The 19834-nt window shown below is 43.7% G+C and overlaps 1 protein-coding gene across 5 annotated transcripts in view; it reads right to left on the bottom strand.

Moving 5' to 3' along the window:
- The window catches only part of Zfp652 (zinc finger protein 652), a 57092-nt gene that overhangs the window by 10587 nt on the left and 26671 nt on the right, over window positions 1-19834 (bottom strand). For 2 of the 5 annotated variants that reach the window (XM_087573728.1, XM_087573727.1), the window contains exons 2-5: window positions 11309-12455; window positions 7982-8129; window positions 7552-7667; window positions 6971-7115 (exon numbers count right to left, since the gene is read on the bottom strand). In XM_087573728.1, the coding sequence (XP_087429854.1) occupies window positions 6971-7115; window positions 7552-7667; window positions 7982-8129; window positions 11309-12205 (1306 nt within the window). In that variant the 5' untranslated portion in view covers window positions 12206-12455. 5 annotated transcript variants of the gene reach the window in all.

Raw genomic sequence — 19834 nt, 5'->3', positions numbered from 1 at the left:
TGTAGTCACGAATAGTCGTGAGCCAAAAGATGGGTGCTGGGAACTGAACCCGGGCTTTCTGCAAATGCATTAAGTGCTCTTAACACTGAGCCGTCTCTCCAGGTCCCATCCTTATTTTTAGTTCTTTTCTTTACTTCTGTTTTTGCTGAAATAAACATGACTTCCTTATTCAATAAAATGTTTGTGTTTTTGTTTTTGTTTTTTTTCAGGTAGGCTGGCCTGGCAATCAGCATGCAATCTGCGCTGGACTCAAACTCCCTACAGTCCTCTTGTCTTCTCCTCCTGAGTTCTAGAAAGCAGGACTGTTCCTTAGTGAAATATTTAAAAGCACGGCTGTTTGCTAACTTCTTAAGCCCCGAATCCCTGTCTTTCTATCAAGGTCAGCGTCTTCATTTGCAGCAGCCACAAGGAAGCAGCCCGAGGACGCCCTAGTCTCTGACCCACTAGTCCAGTGAGAGCATCCACGTCTCTCCCTGACTCACTGACCACGCACACGCTTCACTCACAAGCAGCATATACTGAATGTTCACTCAGCAAAACATGTTCGACTTCTAGACCTCTTTAATGGTGTCCATTCACAATCTCCGGGCTATGCGACTCGCCATAGGGAGCCCCAAGGAATAAGGATGATAACAAACCTAATGGTTCAAGCAGAACTCGTACTGCATTGATGATCTTTTGATTAAGAAGTTGAATAATTTTTCCCATGCCTTCCTTCCCTTGGTATAAACCCATCACCACCCACCTCTGACTCACTATTTTTTTGGCCCCATTGCCTAATTGTGCTTAAGTTAATGTGAAGGTTACTCTGAAGCTTAGGGCAAAATGAAATGCAACATTGCAGTCAACTACTATACCTTGCTCTGCTTTAAAGAAGAGCTGGGAAATGTGAGCTAAAGATACAGGAAGTGAAAGTTACAAGATAACCAGTACATTAATGTAACATGTACATTAACTTAAATCCGCCCATCATCTCACGTAAATCTCCTTCTTGAGCTTTAACTCCATCCTCAAACTGCTTCTTGGATATTTCCACTGAATGCCCCAGAGATCTCAAAACCAACAAAAGAAAGTTAAATCCATTGTCTTCACTAGCAAACCACTCTACTCTCTACTATTTTCTACCTAAATTGCACTATTCTAAAGGCTCTGAGACTAACTCCTAATTCATCTAACTAGTTTTACCATCTGTGTTCTTGATCCCTCAATATCCCTCCTGGAGCCAAAGCCAACTTTTAAAACACTGTGGCACACACCACATAAAACCACACCCTACTCCCTGTTCTCAAGTCTAAAGGTTTCATATGGGCTAAAAGATTCTTTATGCTGGGTTAGGGATTTAGCTCAGTGGTAGAGCGCTTGCCTAGCAAGCGCAAGGCGCTGGGTTCGGTCCCCAGCTCCGGAAAAAAAAGGAAAAAAAAAAAAAAAAAAAAAAGGTCAAGATTCTTTATGCTATAGTCTCTGTTCAAAATGCTCTTCAGCGTCATGTCTTCTACTCCTTGCCTCTCTGTACGCCCGTGACTCTTACTTCAGTGGCCTCTCATCCACACCCCCCAGCCAATCTGAGCACGAGCTTTGTGGAGCCAAGGGCTACTGCGATCCTGCTTCCCACATTAGCTTCACTCAGTAGGTTCTTCTCCCCTGCTTTTGGTTTTTTGTGACAGGGTCTCTCCATGTAGCTCTGGCTGTTCTAGAACTCACTATGCAGACCAGACTAGCCTCAAATAGATATCCACCTGCCTCTGCATCCCACATTTGGGGGATTCAAGGTGTGCACCACTATGCCCAGCCTTAGTAGGCTCTTCCATGTTTTTAATATTTACTTATTTATATGCACATGAATGATCTGTCTTCTGACACACCAGAAGAGGGCATCAGATCCATTACAGATGGCTGTGAGCCACCATGTGGTTGCTGGGAATTGAACTCAGGATCTCTGGAAAAGCAGCCGACACTCTTAACCTCTGAGCCATCTCTCCAGCCTTTTTATAAATACTTATAAATAAATTTAAAAGTCTTCTTAAATATGGATTTCTCCCCACATTTTAATGCCTCTGAAACTCGTTTACCTTATGCTCAATGGCCATTGAATTGATTTTCCATTGTTTGATTTACAACATTTCCTTAGCAGCATATGAATTGATCTTACACCTGATGGCAACCGAGCTTCAAAGAAGCACAGTGATCACCACTTAGATCGTTACATTACCATCTTCTCTAATTCTCTATCCCTGGCAATCTTCTCATACTTCAGCTTCTAATACAGAGTTTAGTTTAAGCAAACAATATTGACCAAAAGGCATGAACAGTTCTGGTCTGGGGTGGAGATGTAGCTCTGTGGTAGGAAACTTGACCAGCACATGCCAAGACCCTAAGTTCAACCCCAGGGCAGGAACAAACAAACAAAGCTGAGCTGAGCTGGAGAGATGGCTCAATGGTTAGGAGCACTGACTGCTCTTCCAGAGGTTCTGGGTCTGTAGGATGTCATACAGGCGAAGGCAGGTAAAAGATAGAACGAGGCCTGGCATTGGACGAGAAAGAAGGATGGGCGGGAGAAAAGTTTTAGAGAGAGGAGGAGACTGGAACGAGGCAGAAGAAGCAGCAGAGAACATGGAGGCCAATGTTAAGATTCCCTTCTGCACATTTACAGGTTGTTATGAATATTCTTAAGGGGTGGATGATTGCATGCATAGGTGGGCAATCATATCTTATCAATTGGATCAGAGGTTGTGTGTTATGTGTTCCTTCATGTGGTGATTTAAGTTCAAGAGTAGTGGCTGGAGACACTGGGCTGCCACAGAATTGGGATGTGTACGTCTGGCATGGTGGCAACCTGCCCTGGGAACTGGATGGGTAGAGAGATTGCTGCCAGGCTCAGGGGGAAGCCATTGGCAGTGTGATATGGGATGGAGCAGAGAGGGTGAGAGGCTTTGCTGACTGAGATGAAGATATCTATTAGATATCTTGGGGCACTGTGGTGCCAAACCTAGTGCGGGATAAAAGACAGCCAATTTTTTTTTTTTTTTTTCGGAGCTGGGGACCGAACCCAGGGCCTTGCGCTTCCTAGGTAAGCGCTCTACCACTGAGCTAAATCCCCAACCCCTTAGACAGCCAATTTTTTATTATTTTACAGCTACATGGGTCCAATTCCCAGCATTCACACAGTGGCTCACAACCAGCTCTAACTCCCAGTCCAAGGGGACCCAACACCCTCTTTTGGCTTCTTCACCAGGCAAGCATATGAGGCACAAATATACATGTAGGCAAAACATTCATACATATTAAATAATAACAATAATAATAATACTCAGCCTTCCAAACTACTTGCCATTCATAAATAATAAACAAGCAGTTTGATATCACCAGGACCACGTGGCCCACATAAGAACTTCTGCTCCTAAGCTGCTGAGCAGTGGACAGATCCGAGAATCAGATTCTATGATGATGCCGACCACGTTAGTGATGGCCTACATAGTCTGTTTTATTACTTGCTACGCTAAATTGACAACAGAACCACCAAGTGTCCAGTTCAGAGTAAAGCTGCCTGGAGCAATTTACTTACTCTTTTAGCCTCAGTTTCTTCAGCAGGAAAATAAAGATAACAACCCCTACAGAGGTCACTGTGGAGTAAACACAGGCAGGGGGTTGGGGCAGCACCCACAACACAGGGACTCAGTGTGTGGCAGCCTGTGCTGCTGGATTATCACTGCTGTTATTCTGTGGCCCATGAACTTCTAAAGGGCAGAAACTGGGTCTTTGTTCATCTTTTGTCCTTATGCATGTGGTATAAGGACAATCTGCAAATATTCTGTTTTGAACTTACCCTGTGCTCAGGCTTACTAGGAACCCTGCCTGACAGTGGCCGGCTTCCCTAGGTAAGGCCTGCCTTACTTCTCTTTAACTGCAAAGAGATAACTCAATCTGTGCCAGTTCCCTCAAGAGGTGTGATCCCCACCCAAACAGACTGCGCCTATAAATGTCATTTCATCCCGCCTTTCTCTTTTCCCCTCCAAAGCTCTCTTACCTTCTACTCTCTCAGATTCTACTACAGTCATTTGTATTTAATACCATGGAACTAGAGGTCAACTGCAGTTGTACAATTCTGCTAATAAGGTTTGTTCAAACCTACCAGTCGGTTAGTTGCTTACCCAAGTTTTTGGGTTGTTTTTGTTCTGTTGAGACTCTGTGTAGCCCTGGCTGTCCTGAAACGGACTCTGTAGCCCTGGCTAGGCTTGAACCCAGAGATCTGCCTGTCTCTGCCTCCCAAGTGCCGGCATTAAAGCATGTGTATCACCACTGCCCAGCCCCCAGTTGTAATATTACAAACAATACTGAAAAGCAGAATCAAGACTGGGAGTTGGGGGTATTTCAATATGTGTGTTAAACAAGGTCTAATATACTTAATATATCAAGACCTATTGTAAATAGTAAGAAGGATGAACACAAAAGGCACAATTCAAAAAAGAAAAAAAATATCATTACTCAATAAACAAATGAAAAACATTCAATCCTATTTAGTAGTTAAAAGTGTAAATTAATACATGAGACTGTTTCCCACAAGTCGGAAAGTCTTTCCTAGCTCTTAGGCTGGAGAGCAGGGCTTTTCATGTACATGTGTAAGAATACATGAGGAGGGTGTTTTTATAATATATGCCATCAGATGTGAAAACATTCTCATCTCTTTGCCCTAATTATTAACCCCATTCCCAGAGCTTCGCCCTAAGTAAATAACTGTGGATGTGTTAACAATGTTATTCATTACAGCATTATTTTTAATAGGAAGAGGAAACAAACAGCTTAAATATCCAACAGGAAGTTGGCTAAATAAACAGAAAACATCTTTTACTTCAAAGGGCTGCTCTAAAGGTCATGCTATAGAGGTAAATGTAACGAGGGTCAGATAATGCCTGGCATAACTGTACATAAATGATAGCTACTGTTATAGCAAACTTTCAAGAAGAACTGTTACGTAGCCTAAAATTATACTATTGATAATGATATGATATATGACAAAGTAGGTTAAAAATCATGTTGTGGGGGAAGGGGCTGGAAAATGCTCAGTAGTTAAGGGCACTGGCTGCTCTTCCAGATAGCTGGGTTTGATTCCCAGTTCCACATGGTGGCTCACAAACCACTTGCAACTCCAGTCCCAGGGGATTCAATATCCTCCAAATGCACCAGACATGCCCACGGTACACACACAAACATGCAAGCAAAACAGTTATATACACGAAATTAATTAATCTAAAATTAAATGAATAAAAGCAAACTATCAAAGGGTACACGGAGCCAGATGTGCATAGGAATGAGCACGTGACCATCCTAGGGGCAGCACTTGCCTGTAGCACTGTTACAAACTGAAATGCTTGTTTTGCTTGTGATGCTGGCCATGGGAGCTGCACGTCTTAGCAATGCTGTACTGCTGGGCTACACTCTTAACCCTTGGCTGGAGAGATAACTTGGTGGCTAGGAGCACTTGGTTCTTGCTGAGAACCCAGGTTCAGTTAACAGAAATCAAATGGCAGTTTATAAATATGCTCACTTCCAGTTCCAGGTGACCTGGTGGCCTCTTCTGGCTTCCAAGAGCATCAGGCACACAGTGCACATACATACATGCAGGCAAAACACTCATACACATAAAATAAAAATAATAAATCTTTAAAAAGATAAAATAAGTTAAACCAGCCAATTTGATTAAATCTCTTTGCTCTCTCTGTGGTGAGATTTTATTTAATTCCTAATTTTCATAGCAGGCTATATAGAGCAGATTGGCCTTGAACTCACAGAGGTCTACCTGATCTCTGCCTCCCAAGTGCTGAGATTAAAGTCATGTGCCACCATTTCGGCAGGCCCCTTCTAACCTATTTTAATAAGTATGTGTAACTCTGATAATGGGGAAGAGAAAAATCTAAGTGAATTAATCGTATTCTTTTGGAAGAAACATCCCTTGCCTATTGGCCAAAGAGTATTGATCATAAAATTTTACATAATAACTAGGAGAACCACAAAGTAAAACTTTTGGAGCCACAGATATAGTCCAGTTGGTAGAGTGCCAAGGTCAGCTGTGGACAGCACTAATGTTTGTAAAAGGAGCTGTTATATTTTAGCCAGTTTTCCAGAAGCTAGATAACTAAATATTTATAACATCCTTATCAATGCTATGGAGCATACGTCCCTACATATAGAGAGAGTTAAAATTTATTAAACTCCACTAAATGGATGTGTTCCTGAAAGGTAGTGAATTTTGGAATCAAATCAAATCAACTATAAGAATATTGAGAAGGGGGGCTGGGGATTTAGCTCAGTGGTAGAGCGCTTACCTAGGAAGCGCAAGGCCCTGGGTTCGGTCCCCAGCTCCGAAAAAAAGAACCAAAAAAAAAAAAAAAAATTGAGAAGGCTTTAATGCCTTTAATTTAGCACTCTAGAGGCAGAGAAAAGGCCAGCCTGGTCTACAAAGATACTATGTCTCAGGAAATAAGACAAAACAAACAAATTATTTACAGTTGGGTATGGTGGCATACACCTATAATCCTAGCACATGGGAACAGAAGGCAGGAGGATTACTATGAGTTCCAGAGCAGCCTGTGCTTCCGTGATTGTCTGTCTCAAAAAAACAAAATACAAAAACAAAAACTCAAAAGGCATTCACATAAATAATTCTTTTAAAAATAGTTATAAAGAGAAGATTTCGGTATTGCATATTTATCAGGCTTACTTAAAGTGAGATCACAATGCAAAGGTGTACCAGTCACCATGGTACGCACCTCAACCTTCAGCACCTGGGAGACTACAACAGGAGGATTGCTGTTTGTCTGAGACCAGCCTGGGCTGCACAACAAGGCTTCATCTCAAAACAAAACAAAGCAAAACAGGAAAATGATGCAAATTTATGGTTGGGTCTAAAGACAGACCAGCAGGTACTACCCATGAGCACTGAGGGCTATTTATGCCTTCCCCAAGGGCTCCATACCAGTGTGCGTCTTCATGTGCTCGTCGAAGTACTGCTTCATGTTGAAGTCCTTGCCGCACCACTGGCACATGAACTGCTTGTGCCCGATGTGGATGCTCATGTGGGAGCGGAGCTGGTACTTGTACTGGAACCTCTCGTCGCAGTTCTGCAGTGCACAGAGGTCAGTGTTGGTTGCCAAGCACAGAAGCATCACTCCAGCCTACCCTCAGAAACTTACAGGTTTCTCCTCACACTCAAAACACAGACAGCCTGCTTATGGCAGCAGTCTGTATTCACTATGTTCCTCCAGCTGCGTTATGAATACAAGGGAGAATTTCTCATGTACTTATTACTGGCTCATAGTCAACTTTTCTGAATCACTGAGAAAGAAAGATCAGCTTCTGCACATTGCTCTAAAGTTACCCTACTGGGTGCTGATGGGACATCTCTCTTCTCAGTAGTGAGAGATCACCAAACACCTGGCATGCTGGAAGCTCCAATGTGACACAGCCTTGTGCTTTGCACCCCGCACTCCATCTCCCTGCTGCGTCTTCCACACAGCCCTAGCCATGGACTGAGCCTGGGTGTAGCTTGCCCCTTACCTCACATCTGAAGGGTTTCTCTCCAGAATGCTGCAAGGAGTGCACCTTGAGTGACATACTGCGCTTGAAAGACTTTCCACAGGTCTCACATGTAAATGGCATGTCTTTTGTGTGTGCTGTAATACAGAATGCATTTAAACTCAGAACAATCCCACCAAACCCCTCAGACTGGAGAAGACAGATACATGAGATGAGGAAACTTCATTTCTACCTCTTGCTTAGGCACTAATGCTCCAGAGAGAACAAATGGCACTACCGAAAAGAGCTCTGAGTAGGGAAGACCACACTGTCCAACCTGGTCACACTTACTAAAGACAAGCTACATGTAGGCTCAACAAGCTAGAATGACTGCAGTATGCTGGCTCCACATATCCTGCCCAGAGAGTATTCCAGGAGTCCACAGGTGGAATACAGAGGGGTGGACACTCACCAACCATGTGTTTCCGTACATGAGCCATGGTATAGAACTTCTTCTCGCAAATCTCACAGGCAAATTTTTTTTCTGCATATCCATGGACAATCTTGATATGTTCATGAAGGGACCAGAGTTTCTTGAAGGATTTGTTACAGGAGACACACTGAGCAGGATAAATAGAGAGAATCTTTATTTATGGAGGCTTCAGGAGCCATTCTACCTCCTGGCTGATGAAACAGATCTACTTTAGATTCTTGGCACAAGGCAAGAATTCTGACAAAAACGATTCCTGCAGGGTGTCCATCTTCCAACACTAACATCTGTATGTTCTATTTTTCAAGACCCATCTTTTAGATACCTTGGAAGCAAGCAAAACAGCAGCAAAATCTAAGGCAAGAATTAAGAAGTTTCACTAGCACCAAAGAACTAACTGCTATTACCACTCCCGGTTCCACTGATGAGAAGAAGGTGCACTCTGGTGTTTAAGTATTCTGTTGTTGTTGCTTCTTGAGATAAGGTGTCTCATATAGAACCACCTTCAAATCATGAGCCACTGAGGCCAACCTCAAATAATGATCCTGTTCCAAACTCAGGTGCGGGGAGCATAAGTACGTGCCAGCATACCTGCTAGAACCTTCGGGTGTGCTCTGGCATAGGCCGACAAGCACAGCTGCCTCCTACCCAGGCTGCTACAAAGTTGAGATGTATTTATCAGAAAATATAAGTAAGTTTGAAATTAACACAACCAAAGACAAGATAGATCTGAAGGGTATAAAAAGTCCTCATGCCTTAGAAAAAACATTTTGAAGAATTCTGTAACAAATGCTCTAGATTTATTAACTCTCCCTAAATTTAATCCAGTCTGTTGCCATTTCCCTCCGACAGAAGCTAATGTAACCTCTTAAACCACTGACCATCTCCCCACCCACCCCACCCCCAATTCCAGACCTCCTTATGTCACAATGCAGTTCTCCAAATCATGGCTCATTAGCAGCCTGGACTATTAGGCATAAAGTATGACTAAATCAACCAAACAATCCCAGAAAAATCTTGACAACTACCAGGCTCTGAGGAATGAACAGTAAGAGAACTCAGTCACTACAGCCTTGAGTGCCACTGCAGAAGACAAGAACCAAGAGCTAAGAGACAAGCCCCTGGCTGGATACTGTAAGCCGCCATTTCTGCAAGGATGAATTCTCTCTTATCATGAGATTGTCAGGATTATCAGGAGCTGTATGAAGACACACAGCACACGATTCTTTAGGAATGGGAAGCTTTTTTTAAAAATATTTCTTTATGTACTTGAGTGTTTTGCCTGCTGTATGTATGTATACTGCATATGTGCCTGGTGCCCAAGGTGGAAAGAAGAGGGTGTTAGATCCCTGGAACAGGGTTCTGAGCTGCCATGTGGGTGCTGGGCACCAAACTCAGGTTCTCTGCAAGAGCAGCCAGTGCTGAGTTGCACTGTTGAGCAGCAGGGCTGAGCCATCTCTCCAACCCAGGAATCTGCAGTGTTCATTCAGCAGAACCCACACAATCTAAGTGTGAACACACTATGATTAGGAGAAACATGGAAGCTTACAAAGAGACCTGTTTTCTGTTACTTTAGCAAATCCAAGTTGAAGAAGAAGGAAGAGGAGGAGGAGGAGGAGGAGGAAGAGGAGGAAGAAGAAGAGGAGGAAGAGGAAGGGGAGGAAGAAGAAGAGGAAGAGGGGGAAGAAGAGGAGGAAGAGGAGGAAGAGGAAGGGGAGGAGGAGGAGGAAGAGGAGGAGGGAGAAGAAGAGGAGGAGGAGGAAGAAGAGGAGGAAGAAGAGGAAGAGGAGGAGGAAGAAGAGGAAGAGGAGGAGGAAGAAGGAGGAGGAGGAGGAGGAAGAGGAGGAGGAGGAGGAGAAGAAGAAGAAGAAGGAGAAGAAGAAGAAGAAGAAGAAGAAGAAGAAGAAGAAGAAGAAGAAGAAGAAGAAGAAGGAGAAGAAGAAGAAGAAGAAGAAGAAGAAGAAGAAGAAGAAGAAGAAGAAGAAGAAGAAGAAGAAGAAGAAGAAGAAGAAGAAGAAGAAGAAGAAGAAGAAGAAGAAGAAGAAGAAGAAAGAAGGAAGGGTGGAGGGAGGAAGTAATGAGGAATGCCTTTTCAGTAGAGAGCCACTGTGAGATCCAAGTTTGACCTCTAGGGGGCAGCACTAGACCATCCTCCATTGGATTGACTCTGCAACCAACTCCTACCCAGGCACCTGCTGGCGAACAGTCTTTTGTTTACCCAGCATACCTCTATCATGTCACAATATACAAGCTAAATCAGTGGATTATAAAAAACCAAAAAGCTCTTTAAAGGAAGGCACTCAGTTATTGATTAAAAACAGTTGTCAAGAAGAGAAAATTAAAGTGCTCACCAATATTAGCAGTTCCTAAACCAAAAGTAATTTTAAAAAGTCATCTTCAGTATGGTAATTATTATATACATCTTATGGAAACACGACAGACTTACCATGTATGAATATCCATTAATACACAAACATACCCATATACCAATACAGCTGCAATACAGTGGACACTGTTAACCTGTTACAATACAGTGGACACTATTAACCTGTTACAATACAGTGGACACTATTAACCTTCACAATACAGTGGACACTGTTAACCTGTTACAATACAGTGGACACTGTTAACCTGTCACAATACAGTTTTTCCACCATACCAGCCTGGTGTGAGTAGCACACTTTGTTACATCAGCAGCACTGTACAGCAACATTATGAAACCCTATTGCCAGGTAAGCAACATTTTCAAACAGCTCAGCCTCAGTTTAAGGTTTATATATTCCCACGGGCTCGCCTCTTGACACATTTAGTGTTGCCATCTCTCCACGGGTGTAAGGAGATCTTCCATTTCCACAGGTCTGAGTCATTACGGTCTCTGTTCCCATCAGCTGCACTAGACTCTGGCATCCTTCTAAACAGAAAGGAACTTGCTCTACTCCTGACCCTCACTCAGCATACCTCCCACTGTGACAGAAGATGCCAGAACGAATTATCTCACAGTCCCACAACAGAGGCTCTCAGGGCAAAGTCGGCGCTGACTTTACATCCTGGTCAGTCATCTATAACCAATCCCCCTTCCAGTGTACCTGGATTCCCACTAATCCATCGTCAGTTAAGTGTAATGTTTTTGAAATACAGGATTAAGCCTTGGTTTTGAAAAGACCCAAGCAGCAGAGTCTAGAGTGATAAATTGGTGAAATCTGTCCCTTCAGCCTTTATTCTCTATCTATTCTCTTGGGCAGACACTGGATGGCTCTGAACAGCCAGGCTCTACCCTGGAGACTTTGCCCTCTCGCTGATAAGACCTACCTGAATGTTTTTTTCACAGTCTGTCTGCTGGTGAAGGGACAGCTCACTTTCCAGGACAAACTTCTTGCCACATTTATCACAGATCTGCATGCGCCTGTGAGTAACGTTCATGTGCTTCTCCAGGTACCAGCGAGTATTAAACACCCTAGGGCACTTCTCACAGGTGAGAGTCTCTTTCTCGTCACACTTAGCTTTCTGGACTGGCGCTTTAGGCTCCTTGGCGGCCCGCTTCTTCCTCTTAGGTAGCTCTGCACTCTTCCTCCGGCCTCGAGTTGTACGGGGCGTAGGGGAAGTGGTAGCTGCGGCAACAGAGGCAGCTCTCCGGGTTCGCCTTTGTGTAACCCTGACTTTCTCCACTTGCTTCTCCTTTTTCTTCTGCCGTCCGTTCTCTCCGTAGTCACTGCTGTTATCTGTGGCGTCCTCCTCAGTCTCTTCCTCTTCTTCCTCGCTGCTTGTCTTAAGAACAGGAGTCTCTTTGGACTGAGAAGAGACACCCTTTTCCCCTTTAGATACATTTAATGTTTGATTATTAAGGTTTACCTCCACTATGATCTGCTCCCTTTTGTAAGAGACTTCCTCCTCCTCTTCTGTGTCATCAGAATTCTCCCGGTCTTCTTTGACAGTGTGCACGTCAGACACTGCCCTTGGCTCCCTGAAATATGGCTGCTCCTCGGTCTCGTGGAGATGTGGTTTGCTCATCTTGGAATCTGCTAGAACAGAGTAAGGGCTTCCAGATTCCCTTTTATATACTTTGGTGGACAGGTCGAGCTCCTGGCTAGCACCATGATAGAAGGTAGGTGGTGCTTGACTTCGATGGCTCTCTTCCTGGGCCATTCCTTCTGCATGCACTGCACAGGGTTCAACCAGTTCCTGACAAGGACTGGCTGTGTAGCTCATTGGGAAGTGGCCCAGTTCAGACTACACAGAACACCTTGAAAACAGGGCAATTAAAACTCGAATCTTTCTCCATCCACAGAGAACTAACTACTCAAGAAGTGAAAATAAGAAACTCCTGGAGTCTGCACGCAGTTCTTCCTGTGTCACAGCACCAGCAACATGTTAGTCAAAAAAGGCTGTTCTTACGGCCAGAGCAGAACGCTCCTGATCTTCTTTCGAAGAGAACTACAAGGGACTTGGAGCATCTTGTCTATGAAAAGAAAAAAAAAAAATGAGGGAAAAATTATACCACCATTTTCTTCTTAGGCCACGAAACTTCTCACAACACACAAAATTTAAAATCTTTACACTCCATACACTTTGATTCATCATAGTGCTCAAATGGTTTGGGATGGATATTGTTTTACAGGCTTGTGTGAGTCCCCAGTTTCAGTTAGAATGTAAATTCTATCATGCCAAGAGCCACGTCTGTCAAACTCACCGAAGCATCTTTAGAGCATATAACAGTGCTATCATACAGCATGCGTTTGACGCATAAATACCTACATGGCGTCTGCCACACTGGATGCTGCACAGTCTGCTAGCATCAGTCTCATGACAAGAAGCCCTGGGACACTCAACAGAGTCACACAGGCAGTCTCCTTTAGCATCGGCCACCACATCTACCACAATGAGAGCCCACAAACAAAGTCGGCAACATGGGCACTGCAGGCCACAGAACTAAAGCAGCTAACTGGTACAATCACACGAGAAAAATGGCCTGGCCTTCAGTAATTCTAAATGAACTGTAACCATAACTGGCTTCAGGTCTACAGGCGCACAGCTGAAGCATTTTGACACTTGTTGCATAGCTCACTAGATCTCTCCTACAACCGGGTGATTTCTCATGTGTCAGTTGTGGAGAAGTCAAAATTCTGAGAATCAGTAACCACCAGGCCTGTGGTTCTAAGAAAACTAAAACCATCCATGAAAAAAAAATGAAGGCATACAATTTGCTTGCCACATGCTTGTACTGCTACTTCTCCAGCTACCTACCAGCTGAGTCATACAAATAACAATGAAGGGTCTGTGCAGCCAAGCTGACAGAAGGGAGGGAAACAGTGCTTACGGAATATCTGTAAGGCGTGTGATGGGCATCTTACTATTCACCGTCTACTCTGTACTCCTTTTTATTAAAACAAGGGTCTCACTATGTATCCTGGCTGTCCTGGAACTTGTTATACAGACCAGGCCTCACAGCGTTCTGCCTACCTCTGCCTCCCAAATCCTGGGAAGAATGATATGGCCACCACTTCTGGCTTTTTCTTAATTTATTGGTTCTACAGCCTAAAGTGAGTGAAATCTTGCTATGAAGTAACCTTAGTAAGAAACTGTTCAGGACACTTGACGCTGACCTGCGAGGTAACTTTAACAGGTAATGGGAATCATGTAGACCTCGCCTTGCTGTTCTCTACATAAAACGAATCATACTGTTTGGAAGGGAACATGTGACCAATGAGGTTCACAAAGGGACCAATAAAGAGGGTTAATTTCTAACCTGACTTTGGTACTGTCAATCTACACTGTAGCAACAATCTATACCTTAACAGTCTACTAATACAAAAAGTGGGAGCCAAGGGTGCACACTACAAAACTGTAAAGCTTGGCTGATTCTCTGGTTTATAAAATAATAATCACAAGGATTTGCACTTATGCAAAGCACTTGGTCACATCCTTGTTGAACACTTAAGTGCTTCCCATCTGTTGGATACGAGTTATAGTAAGCAGACAAAGCAGAGTTGCTCTAAGGTACTATCTAAGGACTTGCCAGCATAAACAGTCTCCACACGAGAACAAAACCAAATATGTATTACTCAGCACAAGCCAACTGAAGCACTTAACTTTCATCAAACAACCCCTTGGGCCAAAGAAGCAACCAAATCCTAAGTAAGCTACTCTGCGAGACCTGAAGGATCCCAATGGGCATTTGAAGCACTTTCCTTTATTCAGCTCTCTCCGCAAACATCTAAATGTAGAGATGAGTTTTAAATAAAAGGAACTATTTATCTTTAAGGAAGCCAGAAATAGGTATGGGACCCTCTGGAACTGGACTTACAGATGGCTGTAGGCCACCATGTGGGGGATGGGAAGCGAACCTGGCTCCTTTGAGAATTAACCCCTGAGCCTTCTCACCAGCTCCCGCCTTGACCTTCTGATCCCCTTGTCTCTGTTTCCTGAGTGCTGGGATTACCAGCAGGTGCCACCACTCCCAGTTTTATGTGGTGCTGGGAACCAAACTCAAGTCTTCTGTGTGTTGGTCACACAGTCTCATTAGACAGCCTAAACTGGCCTCAGCTCGAGCTCCTTCCTGCCTCTGCCTCCCAAGTAACAGGATTACAGGTTTGTACCACTATGGCTTACACACACACACACACACACACACACACACACACACACACACACACCTTACTTTAGATGTGTGGAATAGTGTCAGGGAACACTAATCATCTGTTATTTTCTCACTAGTAAAATTTTTTTGGCACTTCAAAGACTAGCACTTAGGGCAGAAGATCTTATCTAATCTAAGTCCAACAGGTATAAATAAAGTCTAAAATAAAAATATTTGAACCAGATGGGAAGATTTACTCCAAAATCATAACATACCCAAAACAGCCAATGAGAAATGATGAACTGCAAACTCGCCCCCTGCCTTTTCCTGCCAGCAAACCTTCATTTATCTCTTCTTAGTAGTAATTCTAAAACAGTATAAGGTGCTTTTAAAACTTAAAAATCTTCTCACTACCCCCAAAACAGAGCACAGAAAAATTTAAAGTGCAGTTTCCGGGTTGCTGTCCACTTCTAAGAACCCATCAATGAACCCCCAAGAGCCTCTAGTCATGGACACACACAAACACCAACAGAGTGAGTCGCTAGTAGAGGCCAGCATGGGCAACATAGAAATGGCCAGACCAAGGTCATTCTTGGCTAAGAACAAATTCACATGCAGCCTGTGTTCCAGGAGACCTTGGCCTAAGACAGACAGACAGACAGAAAGACACACAGACACAGACACACACACACACCCCATATTCTCTCTCTCTCTCTCTCACACACACACACACACACATTCACACTCACTTACACACCCCATATATTCTCTCTCTCTCTCACACACACACACACACACACTCACACTCACACTCACACTCACACTCACTCCAGTAGTACTCATCTCCCTCTGCTTGTATCGGCTTCCAAGCTGCTGACACTATGTGACTAGCTACCCAGTATTCGGCTAGCAAACCTTCCATGTCACTATGAAGTGCTTTCCCTCAGACTTAAGCCAAAGTTCCCGTCCTTACACTGCTTTGGTCAGCTAATTTTGTCACTGCAACAAGCAAAATAACCGACACACAAAAACTTTCTATGGAGAGGAGCCAGTCAAATGGGAGTCTAGAGGACCAGTATGCCAATGCAGTCATTGAAGGTCTGGTCCAGGGGAACCAGGCTAATGTCCTTTCCTGTTACATTCCAGCAAAGACTTGGTTACATTTCTCCCAGTCCTGAAAGTCTGAATGAGATTGGATTCGAATTAACAAACTACCTTGCCTTGAGAAAGCAATGTAAGACTGCAAATATCCGAGCTGTGGCACCATTACTACTTCCTTCTCTCAGTTATATCTACAGTGAGAGAAAGCAGAAAAACATGCATTACTGAAAGGAGCTGTGAGTTTTAGGGTACAGAAAGGGCAGGTAAAGAGATTATCAGCACCCGGGGGCGAAACCTGCCCTGCAGTGGGGCAACAGGAAAGGAAGGTGTTCCAGGGCAGGTCCATCTGAAAGGTGAGGCTGGGACTGAGACAGACTGCTGCAGGGCATGCCCACTTGGGGAAACAATCTAGAAAATGCTTTCCTAGAGTCAGTCACTAAATGCACAGCAAGCGAAACCTAGTTTTCAATGGAGAAACCAGGATGCTAGATGCTAGAAAGTGGTTTATCTGCTGGGTAAAGCCACAGGTGGGAAGGTACTAACCAAGGAGACAAGCTATGTGCCATCCACAACAGAGCGCAAAAGCAGGGCCACCCAAGGTCACTGGAGCCCACAGGTTCCCATCCCAAGCTCCAGATACTGTGCTTGCCCTCCTGCGTTTTGATTTGCTTTGGTCTAATCTTTTCTTAGGGACGTTTGTACTGTGTCTTTGTATATGGAAGTGTGAGACTGGTTTTTATTTTATTAAGGCATTTCTTTGAGTTTCAGAAGAGACTCTGGATTTGGGTTTTTGAACAATATTAGAATTGTTAATACTTTGGGAACTTTTACAGATGAGTGAAATGCATTTTTACCAGTCCTTTGAGGAGGAGCGGTAAATTATGGTTTAACCGTGTTGTGTTCAAGTGTCCAAACTAACAAGGGCAACAGTTAATTTTCACTGTCAACTTGACTGTACTTGGAATCACCTGTGTCTTTGTGGGCATTTCCATTTGGACTGTGGGTGGTAGCACCCTACAGGATGTGGTCCCCAACAGATATTCAATCTTTCTGCTGACTGCATGTGGCCAGCCACCTCATGCTCTGTTCAGATGCCTTCTCTACCATGATGAACTGTGTCACATGGTGAGCCAAACGAAAACATGAAGTGAAAAAGAGGGAGAGGTGGGGAAGGGCAAAAGAAAAGGAAAAACTACGAACTCTAAAGAAAAACTACAAACTGAACTTTACTAAAATTAATAATGTCTGTACAGCAAAGGAGGATATCAAAAGAATAGAAGCAACACATAGAATCAGAAGAACATATTAATAAATCATATATTTGATAAAGGTCTGGTATCCAGAATATATAAGGAACTCCCACAACTCAACAATAAAAAGACGAATAAAAATAAAACAATATGGGCAGGAAAAACAGCTCAGTGGTTATCCTGATTGCTCTTGCAGAAGACTTGGGTTTGGTTCCCAACAATCTACGCAGTGGTGTACAGACATCTTAAGTTCCCACGATCCAAAGCCTTCTTCTGAATTTTGCCTGACACTAGGCACATACATGATGCATAGACATACATGTAGGCAAAACACTCACACATAATATATCGATAATTTAAAATTTAGTATTTTTCCTATGAGATCCAGCTGTAAGGCATTTTTTTTTCAATTAATGGGGGAGGGCTTACCCCATTCTGGGTGGTGTCATCCCTGGGCTGGCGGTCCTGGGTTCTATAAGAAAGCAGGCCGAAACCAACAGATTGGGAAAAGATCTTTACCAATCCTACAACAGATAGAGGCCTTATATCCAAAATATACAAAGAACTCAAGAAGTTAGACCGCAGGGAAACAAATAACCCTATTAAAAAATGGGGTTCAGAGCTAAACAAAGAATTCACAGCTGAGGAATGCCGAATGGCTGAGAAACACCTAAAGAAATGTTCAACATCTTTAGTCATAAGGGAAATGCAAATCAAAACAACCCTGAGATTTCACCTCACACCAGTGAGAATGGCTAAGATCAAAAACTCAGGTGACAGCAGATGCTGGCGAGGATGTGGAGAAAGAGGAACACTCCTCCATTGTTGGTGGGATTGCAGACTGGTAAAACTATTCTGGAAATCAGTCTGGAGGTTCCTCAGAAAATTGGACATTGAACTGCCTGAGGATCCAGCTATACCTCTCTTGGGCATATACCCAAAAGATGCCTCAACATATAAAAGAGACACGTGCTCCACTATGTTCATCGCAGCCTTATTTATAATAGCCAGAAGCTGGAAAGAACCCAGATGCCCTTCAACAGAGGAATGGATACAGAAAATGTGGTACATCTACACAATGGAATATTACTCAGCTATCAAAAACAACGAGTTTATGAAATTCGTAGGCAAATGGTTGGAACTGGAAAATATCATCCTGAGTGAGCTAACCCAATCACAGAAAGACATACATGGTATGCACTCATTGATAAGTGGCTATTAGCCCAAATGCTTGAATTACCCTAGATCCCTAGAACAAACGAAACTCAAGACGGATGATCAAAATGTGAATGCTTCACTCCTTCTTTAAATGAGGAAAAAGAATACCCTTGGCAGGGAAGGGAGAGGCAAAGATTAAAACAGAGACTGAAGGAACACCCATTCAGAGCCTGCCCCACATGTGGCCCATACATATACAGCCACCCAATTAGACAAGATGGATGAAGCAAAGAAGTGCAGACCGACAGGAGCCGGATGTAGATCGCTCCTGAGAGACACAGCCAGAATACAGCAAATACAGAGGCGAATGCCAGCAGCAAACCACTGAACTGAGAATAGGTCCCCTGTTGAAGGAATCAGAGAAAGAACTGGAAGAGCTTGAAGGGGCTCGAGACCCCAAAAGTACAACAATGCCAAGCAACCAGAGCTTCCAGGGACTAAGCCACTACCTAAAGACTATACATGGACTGACCCTGGACTCTGACCCCATAGGTAGCAATGAATATCCTAGTAAGAGCACCAGTGGAAGGGGAAGCCCTGGGCCCTGCTAAGACTGAACCCCCAGTGAACTAGTCTATGGGGGGAGGGCGGCAATGGGGGGAGGGTTGGGAGGGGAACACCCATAAGGAAGGGGAGGGGGGAGGGGGATGTTTGCCCGGAAACCGGGAAAGGGAATAACACTCGAAATGTATATAAGAAATACTCAAGTTAATAAAAAAAAAAAAAAAAAAAAAAAAGAAAGCAGGCCGAGCAAGCTGTAAGGAGCAAGGCAGTAAGAAGCATCCCTCCATGGCCTCTGCATCAGCTCCTGCCTCCAGGTTCCTGCCCTGTGTGAGTTCCTGTCCTGACTTCCTTTGGTGATGAACAGCAATGTATAAGTATAAGCTGAATAAACCCTTTCCTTCCCAACTTGCTTTTTTTTGGTTCTTTTTTTTTTTTTTTGGTTCTTTTTTTTTTTCGGAGCTGGGAACTGAACCCAGGGCCTTGCGCTTCCTAGGCAAGCGCTCTACCACTGAGCTAAATCCCCAACCCCCCCCCAACTTGCTTTTTGATCATGGTGTTTCATTGTAGCACTGGAAACCCTAAGACAATAATCCACACTGAGATTCCACTTCATATTCACTAAGACAAGTCTAAAATTTTTTTAAAAGGTGAAAAGAAGCTAGAGGGGTATGGGAAAAGCATAAGCTCCACACATTATTGGTACATTTAAAATGGTACACTTTGGAAAATAGTTTGGTAAATCCTAAAAAGGATTAGCAAAGGGTTCCTAGATGACCTAGTAGTTCCATTTCTAAGCATATCTAGGACTGGAAAACATACACTCATACCAAAACTTAAAACACAAACACCCATAACAGCATCCCTAACAGCCCAGCGTGAGAGCAACACAGACCCATGCCAGCTGGGAAACAGGTACATAAGTATGTGGTTGAACATTATCAGGCACCCAATAGGGAGAAACTCAGGTGCCTATTCTAACAAGCATGAACCCCAAAAGCATCATGCCAAATACAAACATCCACATAATTGGAAGGTTCTTTTTTGTGAAATGGCCAGGATAAACCAACACACACACACACACACACACACACACACACACACACACACACACACACAGAGGGACTGGTAGGAGCTATGGTTAGGCAGGTATGGCAATCACTGTTAATGGACTCCAGAGTCAGTGAAAAT

The sequence above is a fragment of the Rattus norvegicus genome, chromosome 10 (genome assembly GCF_021556685.1).
Source record: "Rattus norvegicus strain SHRSP/BbbUtx chromosome 10, alternate assembly SHRSP_T2T, whole genome shotgun sequence".
Classification (NCBI taxonomy): domain Eukaryota; kingdom Metazoa; phylum Chordata; class Mammalia; order Rodentia; family Muridae; genus Rattus; species Rattus norvegicus.
This window is presented reverse-complemented; position numbering and strand designations above follow the sequence as displayed.